We start from the raw sequence: 12,270 nt of genomic DNA on the forward strand, positions 1-12,270 counted from the left end.
CACAGGCTGGGCAACCAAGGTGGGACCCTGACTTGGCCCCCAAAATTGCATTACATCCTGTGTCTGAGTGAGGCCCTGTCCCTTACCCAGTGCCTGTGCTCCTGCCAAGGGGCATCAAGTCACCCCAAAGGCAGGAAGACCTTTGCTAGGCATGTGCTGAATATTATTGAAGAGTGTAAAATGCAAATCCATGCAAACACTGGAAGGGGATTAACTCTTACATAAGAAAACATGTACAAAACAGTCCAACTGCGTTAGGAAATAATCTTGCTCTTTTTCTTCCTAGATAGTGTCTTGTATTAAAATACTTCATCAGCTGAGTTGCCAGCTCTGCTTCTGAGTCATAACATCAGTGACAAAGAAGGTAAAGCCTGAATCTGGTTTTAGCATGGGTTTTTTTGCTGGAGGTTTATAAGCCACAAGCCTGTTAACTTGTATTTTTTCTCACCATCTGAGTCCTGGTCACTACAGTCCATAGGCAAAGGCAAGGAATGTACCACAGCAGTAGGAGACACTAGTTCACAGGAAGCACAAGAAGCTGACAAAAACCCATCAGAAATCCCTATATATAAAGCCTCTTTTCTGGAGAGGGGGGGGATGAGCAATGTTGCTTCATAACACATAGTATGTATATGTCAAAACACATCTGCTTGCAGAAAAAGATGAGCCACTGCATGGCACTGTACAAAGCTGTGTATCTCATTGACTAGATGCAGCTTAAGTGTTGGGGGGCGGGGGCGGGGAGGGGAGAGGAAAAAGCAATGAAATGCTTTTGCCAGGGCAGGGCAGCTTCCAGGCAAGTGGCTTTAATAAATGCCATCTACAGAGGTCAGTGAGCCTGGCAGTCTTGCCTCCAGGTTAAGATGCACAGCTGGGTATAGTCAAGGGAAGTTGCACGTTCTTCTTTGCATAAACAATAGAACTGGTTTAGTCATCTGCTGAATGGCATGCTCAAGGGAAATGCAGATCTTTCAGTTCAGGAGTTATTTGCATCTGATTTGGATTTTTTTATCTCTTTGCTTTATAAATACTGAATAGATGATTTAAGTAAACATCTTGCAACTCTCCCCTCTCCTTGGTTTCTCGTTGCTGCCTCACAAGTCCAAGGTTGCTGTTCCTCATAGCCCTTGCCTATTGATTTGATGTTGGATGGCTTTTCAGCTGCCGGATGGTCTGTGCTGGTGATGAGCAGCTGTCAGTCATGGATCTGGATGTCCATGCATACAGACATAGCATCTGGAAAGTCCTATTCTTCCTGCCCGTGCTCAAAGGGAAGGGCAGATGCAGTGGTGCTTCCCTTGGATATTAGTATCTTACAGACTTTGGCAGGTGTGCTGCTTGCCTGTCCTTGGACTGAGATTTCCAAAGGTGCTGTGGGATTATGTGCAGTCTAGCTCTGTTGGACAGCTGACAGTTTCCTCTCCGGTGCAGAGCACACCTTGCTGCAGACTCTCATTTACCATGGGAGGACGGTGCCTTAGCAGCACACCTTGCTGCAGACTCATTTACCATGGGAGGACGGTGCCTTAGAGGATGCCTCAGTGGAGTCTGCCAGCTCTAGCTGACTAATGTGGTGGCGGCTGCATTAAGGTAGCCAGTTGTGTTTGTGCTCTCCCATAGGACTTGAGGGCATGCCACAGCCCATGGCTGTGAGTCATGGCTGAGGCCTTTGGCATGAGTCACGCTCTCCCGCTTTCCTGCTTCTTGTCAGTGTGAGAAGTCCTGTCTGCCCTCCTTTTTCCTTGCATCCTGCAGTGCCCAGGGCTCCCCACCACTGCCACATTTCTTCATGCCGTGGCCAGAATCTTTTTACAGACCCACCCAGGAGCTGAAAGCGAGAGCTCCCCAGCCCGCAGGGGATTAAGGAGCCGGGTTTCTGATCTGCCCACAGAGCTTGGTAATGATGCTCTTGCTTCCAAGCAGAACTTACTGAACTGCCACTTGTAAGTGTATTTCTCCATGTGTGTGTCTGTGCGTATTTCTAACTGGCTCTTTCTTCTTCAGCTATCAGCTGAGATGTCACCTTTCAGCCATCTGAGAAATAGCCTGTCATCAATAATGAGAGATAATCAAATGATCTGCCTGCATTTGATACTGATTTATGGCTGCTGTATTAAACGGATCCAGTAACGTTAGTTTTCAACCTGAGTGTGTCTTTGTTTATTGCACGTCAACAGCCAGACAAGATCAGAGATTGTTTCTGAAGCAAGGGAGCCCTCATGACCCAGGACTTATTTCAGGTAAAGCCCAAATCTGGCTGATAAAACACGGAGGGAGAAGGTAGCAGGAAGGGGAAGGAACTTCACCCCAAGTAGCGTAATTTTCAAGGCCCTTCAGTATCTTGGGGCTCAGAATGGACAGTGTTAATGTTTCCGCAAAGTTTGTTGTTACATTTTTAATCAGCTTGTTCTTTCCAAGGCATTTTCCAAATACTTACTGACAATTTTCTTTTGCCTAAAATTGATTTTGAGAAATTTGAGCCAGCTTTAATACAATCCCTTCTCACTGTGGGTGGCTCAAAGGAGACAAATTCTGGCACACACATGTTTTTGTGGGAAAGAACTCCAGATGGCTTGAGTTTCTAAACCATCCTGGCATGTTGTATGTGCTATATGTCAGGCTAGAAGAGAGCTTTTCTAAATCAGTCCAGCTTAAGGTTGCTGGAATGCTTTTATGGACTCTGGGCTTGATGCAGAAGCCTTGGTCCCACCCTATTCAAAAGCACTGTGAGGTATTTTACCCCATTGATTTGAGCAAAGCTCCAAAACAAATTACTTCACAGTCCTTCAGTACAAGGGAGACCCCTGCCTTGCAGGTTTTGCATAATTAGAGGGACATAAGGAAAATCAAGCCTTAAAAAAGTCATAAGGAGAAAATATAAAAGGACCAACAGATACTATTTCTGTCAGCTGCTGGGGGGGTGGGAACCCATAGCCAGTGCCCTCTGCATCTCCGATACATGGAGAAGGTGGAAAGGGTGACTTGACTACTGCTGTTCTTATCAGTAATCCAGGTTATGCTTGCCCAAGTTTCCCTGCAGCTCTCGAGACAACTTGAGGATGTGCAGTCCTGGCAGTGTCACTGTACCACAAATGGGCCTTGTGGTTAGCCATGCTGGCAGAGCAGACAGCTCTTCAGCTTTGAGCACAGCACATCTTGCTGTCGCAGACCAGGTAAGTGATGCTGGCCTCTGTTGCAGATGACCATGCACCAGGGAAGCAGTTTGGTGAATGCACTCCTTCCAAAGATGGCTTTTGGATTTGCAGATGCCTTGGAAGGTGCCAGACCTGCTCCAGGAACCTCCAACTCCTGCATTCCCTTCTTCTGACTTCAGCACCACTAAGTAAAGCATTTCAACCTGAGCAGTGCAGTGCTGCCTCTGCCTTCCAGCCCTGCTGAAGCCACTCCTGTGTCAGACAATAACGGAGGAAGTAATGCTTCCTGACGTGTCTACCGTGACAACACAGATCCAGTCTGCTCCAGAAGAGCATCCCAGGTTTCCTGGCAAAACTCAGGAGCTTTAACTTTATGGATGGCACTAAGTGGTGAAAGCTGATCTGTGAATAGGAAATGAAACAAAGACTAGACTGCCAACCTGTGTGTAGTCACCATAGCTCAAGATGAAAGCTACCTAGAAGGCAGGCTCCAGTGATGATTCTTCGCCATAGACACCCCTCCTTTTATTTTTAACTGGAACATGCTACGTTACTTGAAATCTTTCTCCTCTTGCTCCACTCACATGGGGTCCAGACCCAGCTAACCAGCTCTACTGCCTGAGTACGTTGGGGAGGGCAGTGCAGATGCACTCCCTTCTAGCTTTCCTCACCTCTTGAATACCATGTAAATAACTTCAAGGCCTGTACAGTTTTTATTCAGCTGGTTAAGGATCGAGAAAGGCACAGTTCCCCATCTCCCTGCCATCCCTCCTCCTCCCTTCCTCCCCCTTCTCCTCCCCCCCTCCCCCCAAAAAGTCCCGTTGCAGCCGATCACGAGTTAAAAATCAAACCCAGCTTGTATGGAGCTAGACCACAGGAATATATAGGGCTTGGGAAGTGTTCCTGTATCCTACTGTGATAGCCCAGTGAAAAGTGTTCCAGGGTCTGTTCCCTGTTGCATAAGTTTGCAATGTGGTCATAGATGTAAAGTAAACAACAATGTTGTTAAGAAAAATAAATAATTAAAACTGCCAGAGTTGACAGACCTCTAGAAAACATGCACTTGAAGGGTTAGTAACCTGGGGTCTCTACTATGAATTCGTACTGCGGTAGCTGCTTAGCCTCCAGCTCCAGGGCAAGATCTCGCTGTTTGGGGCATGGTGTCCCAGGGGAACAAGGGCAGGTCTGTTCCAGGTGACACGGGCCTTGCACTCTAGCATGGCAAGAAATGGGAAAAGGAGTGGCCTGGCAGTGTTCAGCGGCAGGGCAGCACACTGCTTTTTACAGCTTTCTTGCAAGCATGATGACTTTGGAGGAGAGATTAATCTTCCTGCTGCCTGGTGAGCTGCAAAGAGGAGGAAAAAAGAGGTACCTGGATTCCTAAGTTTAGAATAGCGGAGAACTCCAATGAGGAACAAATGCAAACAGCTCCTTTGAGATGAGGCAATAAACTCTGAGGAGAGGTGTTTGCCACCTGCGAACTTATAAGGTATGGGGAGAGGTGCCAAACTGAAAGGAGTCCAAAATAACAAAGCCCCAGTTCTCCTGGGTAGTTAACGATTTGCTCTAGTTCAATCTAATCCACTGAGAGATGAGAGAAACACAGGGATCGTCAGCTTGGGTCAGTGTTAATGAGGGGAATAAAATGATGAGACATATTTAAATCCCACTGAAGGGATCAGCAAACTGCTTTCATCACTTAGAGATAGTGCAAGAAGTTCTTTGTAATTAACTTAATTTATAATTAACCTGGAATAGAGGTGCTTCCCTCTTAATACAGGAAACCCTGTGGGATAAAAATGCTGTAGTGACATGTGGCCATGCAACCCCAGCTGGCATCCAGGGTGGACTGGACCTTCAGCCCTTCTTCCTGGCACAAACTTCCCTCTGAAGGAGTGCTTTGGGAGGCTCGGTGCCTGCAGGCTTTGGGAGGGCCTCCCAACCTCCTGCCAAATTGGACTGTGGCTCGAGTCATCCTTTGTCTTTCAGGGGCAAGCTAAGGATTCTTCCTGGGAGTCTGGCTCTATTCCCCTGCGGCTTCCAGACCAACCCTGAAGTGTCCCCCATGGATAGCATAGAGCTGGAAGATACCACGGTGGTGAGAGCATTGTTTTAGCCAGCCATGCAAGGGACATTTGGTGCAGAAGGGTCCAGAGAAACTGTGTGCAACAGAACTCTTCAGGGGGTTATGACTATTCAAGCAAAAAGGCAGAAACTTCTCGGATGAGACAAACTAACATGCTACAGGAAAAACAGAAAGAATCAGACGCATCAAGAGCAGTAGCAGAGGATTGCTTAAGTTAAAGTCCCCAGATATTCTAGGAGGTAGAAAACAGCCTTGTGTGTGTGTATATATATATATATATAATGTGTGTATCTATTATGCTGTAACAGCATAATATTTAGGTTGCAAGAGTAACCAGGGGCTATTGCTGAGACTAGGATCCCATCCAGACAGTATTGACACAAATATTCCCTAAAGACAGTAGAAAGATGCTGTCTTTGCTTGAGGAACTGAGAATGAACTTACAGAGACAAGAACAAATCTTCCCTAAAGAAAGTGCAAAAAAACCTCCTAACTTAGAGCAAACTGTAAGCTTTAGTTCACATTACAAAAGGGCGAGGAGTGTGTGTCGTTATTATTTTACCAGAATAATCCTTGCACTAGTGAAAATGAATTGGAGCAGTTTTTCTCCCTCCCTGGCCAGCCTAAGTGATTCAGGTGTGTGTTCCCACTGGCGTGATGGTTGAAGCAGCAGTGCCCTCCCAGGGAAGTGCATGTACAGTACTGCTGTGCTGGAGCTGAGGCCAGATGCCATCTCTAAAGGAGAAAGCTACTATTGGCTCTTTCAGCAAGAAGTGCGGCCTCTTTTTCAGCTACAGCAATGAATAACTTGGGATATGTAGCATCAACAACTACTAGTGTGTGTGGGTTCAGTGCAGGACAAACCAGGCACAGATACCGAAGAGCCAGCAGTGCTGGCCTCTGCACCCTGTGTCACGCAGGCTAGAGAATATATCATACTCCTTGAGTTAGCCAGCAGCAGAGCTGTGTTCTCAGACCTTCCAAAAACAGGCGTAAGCCATTTCTAATGACAGGAGCGATTAGCCGGGGATTGACTTGCCAAGAGCTAGGGTGTGTTTTCTCTTGTGGAAGATTAAAAAGAGTAACAAGCAGCGTGGTGCATCCTCTTAGTATTTACTTTTTTCTAAAGCAAACCTAGGCCATTTCTAGGCAGTTACAAGAAAATCAGACTGCCCAGTTATCTGACTTCAGCCTGGACAAGTCAAGAGATGAATTAAAGAGTTTGGGCTGGGGACCTGGTGCTGGGCAGGGCCCCATGTCCTCAAGCAAGCCTGCAAGGCCAGGTACTGGGAAGGCACCCTTAATTTTCCCCGCAGGGGAAAATTCCTCTGGGCATCACCCTCTGGATGAGCAGGAGATGACTCTTCTCTCCCTGCTTCTGCCAGAGGTGGCTGGTGGGTGGCACGCTCTTTCCCAAAAGCATGTGAGAGAGCAGTTACTCCTGGAAATGGGAACATGTACACCGGATGCACTCCAGCTACTCTCTCTTAGGGCCTGTTTATATTGCAATCCCTTGCTACAAGCCAGACAAAGCTAACTTAGGCTCTTCTCTGCATACTGTCTCCTGCCCAGGGTTTCTTCTCAGAACATCACCTGCTGGTCCCGGGGTGCAAGAGCAGCTTGCTTACGGCAGCATCTCTCTCTTCCCCCCCAAGGCCTTTGAAGCACACCCTAATCCTCTGCCTGCCTGCTTTACGTTTTTCCTTAGACACAAAACTCCCATCCCAGGAAGCAGAATGTGTCGGGGCTGAGTCCCTTCTCTGCGGGCAGTCCAAGGTGTCCTCCCCTTCACGTTGTGCAGAGGGGCTGGGGTTACCCCTGATGGGGTGAGGCTGGGAAGCGTGGCCTTTCTTTGCAGCCTGTCTCCCTCTACAAACTCTCTGAAAGGGAAGGAGACCCACTGGGGAATTTTCTCCCACTTCTTCCCACTGGAGACTGCAAAAGGGAAGATGTTCCTTCTTCTGTGTCCCCACCATTGGCTTTAATCCCGAGGGAAAAATGGAGGGCAGCTGGGCATCTCAGCATTGTGGTCTGAAAATAAACACTTCACTGATTTCACAGGGCGTAAGACCAGGAGTGCTTTAAATCAGGGGCAAGACCAAAGGGTTTGTTGCTAAACCAGCTAGGCTGCCAGTGCAGAGCACTCAAGGAAAACAAACAGTGCAGTCTCCATGTATTATTGGGAAGGTATTTTCCTGTCTGAACGAAAGGGTCTGAGGAGGAGACTTCAGGCTAAAAAAGCAGCTCACAAGAAATGTGCACTTCAGAAGGGGAGTCAGCGTGGCCAGTGCTACGGCACTGTACGGCCCCAGCACCACAACTCCCCTCTCCAGCAGTTCCGGCTCCAGAAACACTGCAGCACTGAAAGGAGGAGAGAAGTCTCCAGGGATTTCGTAGAGCTGAGTGGAAAACAAATACAAAAACCCAACCGACCAAACAGAATTTGCTCAACCCCTCACACGTGGCAGCAAACAGGGGAGCAACTGCACAGTAACTCAGGCGCACAGAAAGCAGAGGCCTACAGCCTATCTATAACACGTGATCCCAGCCAACATCACGCTACAGACTGGGGCAAACTTAAGGTGGAATTACTTGGGCTTTCTCCGAACTGTCTGTGAAGGGGCCTCCTCTCGGTGGCGTTAGCTATGTGCACCATCTCTGCTCCTGCAGTTAACTCCCGACTTCAGCATGGCTCTTGTGTATGCGTAGCATGGCCAGGGAGTGAGTTGGAGGCCAGAGCGTGTGCGGGATTTTCCCTGTAGTACTTTCAGTCAGCATTTTGCCCTCTTTTATACACCCCAGTCACAGGGCTCCAATTCAGGCTTGTGACTTTCTAGTTGAAACGCAGCTCAGCTTTGATTCACCCGGAGTCATATGGGATGCTGAAATGCCACGTGAATGTTCAGAAATGGGTGTGGGGGAGATCCGGGCCAAAGGATGGTGTCAGGAGTCAGGATGCTGTTTGTATAACGGCGAGCACGCTCTAATGAAGTTCCAGCAGCCTCCTGCGGGGCGTTATCTTTTCTCCTGCTATCTAGCCATAAATTCCTGCGCTGTTTTTTAAGCTGCCCTGTACAGCCCTTCCTAAAGTTATCTGCAGATAGGTATCTCACAGGCTAGTTGTGACTTTACCAACAAGTAGAACGCTGCATTTATATAGCAGCTCTGAATGAGGCTTTACAAGCGGGATTGTGAAGCTGCGTGTCATTAATGTCACTTCATGTATGAGGGAAACTGAGGCACGGAGGCTTGAGGACCCTGCTAAAGCCAATCCAAAGCTACAAGCAGCAACCAGCTGATGTAGTCACACAGACCCAGAAAGCACCGCAGCTGCTCCCACCTTCACCTCCCTGCAAAGACCCTCGGGGCAGTGATGCTGTGCGCTTTTAAGGGACATAGTAAAGGGGAAAAGCAGGCGTTACGGACTAGCTGGGAAAGCAGCCTCCTTTCTTGCTGGCTCTGCTCAGCCCTGCTCGGCCTCTTCCTCCGCTAACAAAGCATTTCTCTTTTCCCTCTGGAGTCTTTTGCAACTGGAATGGAACCAGCGAGATCACACTACTTTTCAAAAGCTGCAGCCTGAATTCTCACATCTAATAGTGCCCCGCACAAACAACATTAACTTTCAGGCACTTTTAAAACGCCGGCATAGAACACAACAAACCCTTGCGTTTCATTTAACTGCAAAGAGTGGTGATTTGCACCCAGGGCTCCCATCAGCCCAGGCTCCTTGCAGGCATGAGGCTGGGCTGGGAGGATGCGTACACACATATTCTCAGAGACAGTCACTTTGCAGCAGTAACGCGAGGACTCCGACCCTAATTTTAGACAGGGATCACTTAACAAAAAGCAGCCACCTCGCTGCAGGCACAGAGCCACGCTCGGGCTCCCGGGATAAGAGCCAACATACACCGCATAGCAGCTAGAAGAGCTTACAGTAAGGATTTCTAGGATCACGCAGAAGCAAACAATCACTAGCTTTTAAAATCATACACATCCTGCCTGCAAAGAACAGTATCAATAGAGATCTCCCGCTGCCCACTTTAAACGGCTGGGAAAGCTCCAGCCCCAAACAGCTGCAATTGATCCCCTTCTTCGCCCCCCCTCCATCATGTGATGGTCCTGCCCAAGTGATTTAAGCTGCGGGAGCTGAGAGCTGAGTCACGCTGGGCTGTGGAGCAGGGGCTCGGGGGTGTCCTGTCTGGTGGGGCTGGTGTCTGCGGCATGGAGCAAGTGAGTGCCTTCTTCAAGCTGGAGCGGTGTGCCAAGCAGGACTAGGGTTTTGCTGCGTGTGGGTTTTGGGCTTGGTGCCAGAGGTAGGAGGAGAAAAGAATTAGCTGAGAGGAAATGCTGGGCTGATAGATGGCTGTGGGAGGAATAGTTAGGGCTGACCAGCCGTTTTTCTTCTCCTCCTCTGCTCTAGTATGTTATTTAAGTGGGGAAGCTGCTCTAATGCATGTTTATATCTTTGAGTACTCTGAAGGTATGGGACCACTTGCAACTCTACAGTTGGAATATCCTTTATCCTTTTTCTTTCTACAAAAATGCCTTTTGGGTACAGGACAGGGCTAACTCTAAATGCAACAGCAGAAGAAAGCAGGACGGCAGTGTATTCTGACCTACCCCTACCCCCCTAACTTGCTTTTCCTCGAAAGACCCCCTGAGCACTGAGGCTGTGTTTCAGGGTGCGCTCCAGCGCTGTACTAGAAATAGAGCCAGAAAGCAGCGTTAGTGCCATGATGATAAGCAGTTTAGTGACTGGGGGAAATCTGACCTTAGCAGTCTGTGCTGTGGGCAGAGCAGGGAGTAGGCAGAAGGACAAGCACCATTGGGGCTGGGTGGCAGTCCTAGGGGAGTACTGGGATCCAGAGCAGCTGGCAGCTGCTGGGCATGGGCCTGCACAAGCCAGGCAGGGAGAACTAGCCCAAGTAAACAATATACCTAACTCGAAATGAGTCTCCCTGCTGTATCTGGCATGTGGTTAAGTGGCGCTCAGCATCATTGCACCTGGGCCTGGAGCACAGGCAGCAAAGCATGATTTGAGTTACACTTGACCTCAAAGCATCTTCCTCGTAGCTGAGCTGGTGATGTTAAGTTAAGCTATTTTGGGGGTATGTGGCTGGGGGAGTGAATAACCTGGCTCCAAAGAAAGAATCAAGCCCTTTTCTCTGCAGTGGGAACTTCCCAGGGGGGTGTTGGTTCTGCTTTACTGGGCTGCAGCCAGAAGTGGGCTCCACTGACCCCTCTCTTCGTGTGAAAGCGGCTTTAAGTGAAGACAAGAAACTTTTTTGGTGACTCCTGTCGTTTGGAGACACACCTAGCGAAGGGGGACAGACCTAGTGTTAGAAAAGCTTTGTAACTGATGTTAATCCTATGCTAATGGCTCTGGCCACTACTGACTTGAAGGTGCAAGCTTGCTTGCAAGGATGTCTTCTGTAGCAGCTGGTAAATCAGTGCCTGCACCCTACTCTTGTTATGCTGGCTTGAATCACCTCCTTGTCAGTTTATGGAGCTTAGTGGGGTGAGAGACCCCAATGGGGTGGCGGCTGTGAACTGGGATTCCCTGGCAGAGGGCTGAGACAGGCAGCTGGCCTGACCCAACCCTTCCTCTAGCATGAAACTGCAAATATATTTGGGTCTGCCAGAGCTGGTTAATGCCCATGGCCCAAGCACTGCTGGTAGGCTTGCCTTGGGATGGACTAACTCCTGTGGTTTGGCCCTGCAGGGACTGGTCGTTACTCAGCTGGACATCCAGCCTGGTGAGTGCATCAAGGTCAAAGGGAAGATCCTGTCTGATGCAAAAGGGTGAGTGAGAAGATGGATTGATGTGGCACTGGGGGAAGCCTGAGCTCTTGCTGTGTTTAGCTTGTCACCACTGGGTAGCTGGAGCTGCTGCTCAGGCGCCTCCTTCGCACTGCCTCTGTTTCCCCAGGTTTGCTGTGAATGTAGGGAAGGACAGCAGCACCCTCATGTTGCATTTCAACCCTCGCTTCGACTGCCACGGGGATGTCAACACCATTGTATGCAATTCGAAGGAGGATGGCACGTGGGGTGAGGAGGACAGGAAGGCTGACTTTCCCTTCCAGCATGGTGACAAGATCGAGGTGAGGCCCCAGGGGTGTGTGCTAGGCCCCGGCACAGACCGCTAATGGGCCAAGGGCACAGCTGTTCAATGCTGCCATGTATCTCTGTGGTGGCAAAGAAGCAGGCATGGAAAGGGGACTAAGCAACAGGGGAAGAGTTTGGCAGCTAAAGCCAACCCGCTGTCTAGACCTGCTCTGCTCAAGTCAATGCCCAACATTTCAGATGTGTTAAGTGCTCCACTCTGGCCTTCCTTTGCAAGCCACACAAGTAAGAGCAATTAAAACACTGACCTGAGATTCAGACTGGGACTGTCTCATCCCGTAGTTGCAGAGGCTCGGAGCTGACCTTGGGGCAGAGCAAATGAGCTTCCGCCCCCTCCATGCCTCTGCTGGGTAGGGAGGAGGCTGAGCTAGTGAGCATAGTCTTGACACCAGCAGCCACCTCATCTATCCTGCCTGCAGATTGGAGGTAGTGGGGAGTGAGGCTTGTGAGCTGTGATGTGTTAGCCTTCCTTCTTGTGGCTTTCTACAGATTTGCATCTCCTTCAACGAAACAGAGGCAACGGTGAAGCTGCCTGAGGCGGAGTTCCAGTTCCCTAATCGGCTGGGCATGGAGAAAATTGAATACCTGGCTGTGGAGGGTGACTTTAAAGTCAAAGCCATTAAGTTCAGCGAACAGCTATAGCTTGGTTTGTTTTCTTTTCTCCCCCCTGCGTAGTGAAATAAACCCAAACTTGCAATGGCTGCTTCCTCTGCTGTTTTCTGCTCTAATCTGCTTGCTCCTGTGTGCGCTACAGGGGTGGGCAGTGGAAAGGGGTATCCATCTGTGTGCCTACTTACATTGCTGCCTTGCAGCTAGTACTGAGTTAGACCACATGCCAGGCAAAGCATGATTCACTGTGAATAAAGCTACCTTAGCAATAGTTGCTCTCTTGACCCTGTTTGCTGC

At 49.1% G+C, this 12,270-nt stretch overlaps 1 protein-coding gene across 2 annotated transcripts; it reads left to right on the forward strand.

The window, feature by feature from the left end:
* The first annotated feature begins 2,959 nt into the window (after window positions 1-2,959).
* LOC104071961 (16 kDa beta-galactoside-binding lectin) lies at window positions 2,960-12,067 on the forward strand. 2 transcript variants are annotated; one of them, XM_009578792.1, is made up of 4 exons: window positions 2,960-2,968; window positions 10,964-11,043; window positions 11,171-11,342; window positions 11,854-12,067. In XM_009578792.1, the coding sequence occupies exons 1-4, from the start codon at window positions 2,960-2,962 to the stop codon at window positions 12,004-12,006; spliced, it is 414 nt and encodes a 137-aa protein (XP_009577087.1). In that variant the 3' UTR covers window positions 12,007-12,067. The 2 variants fall into 2 exon arrangements, with proteins under 2 accessions (XP_009577087.1, XP_009577088.1); XM_009578793.1 differs by lacking the exon at window positions 2,960-2,968 and adding an exon at window positions 9,452-9,471.
* The last annotated feature ends 203 nt before the right edge of the window (window positions 12,068-12,270 follow it).

The sequence above is a fragment of the Fulmarus glacialis genome, unplaced genomic scaffold (assembly GCF_000690835.1).
Source record: "Fulmarus glacialis isolate BGI_N327 unplaced genomic scaffold, ASM69083v1 scaffold12495, whole genome shotgun sequence".
In the NCBI taxonomy this organism is placed as follows: Eukaryota; Metazoa; Chordata; class Aves; order Procellariiformes; family Procellariidae; genus Fulmarus; species Fulmarus glacialis.

What these genes read in the sequence shown, in the direction of transcription:
- LOC104071961 (XM_009578792.1), top strand. An exon ending in ATCCTGTCTGATGCAAAAGG is followed by an intron (nt 11,044 to 11,170) that starts GTGAGTGAGAAG and finishes CTGTTTCCCCAG; the next exon opens with GTTTGCTGTGAATGTAGGGA. An exon ending in AGCATGGTGACAAGATCGAG is followed by an intron (nt 11,343 to 11,853) that starts GTGAGGCCCCAG and finishes GGCTTTCTACAG; the next exon opens with ATTTGCATCTCCTTCAACGA.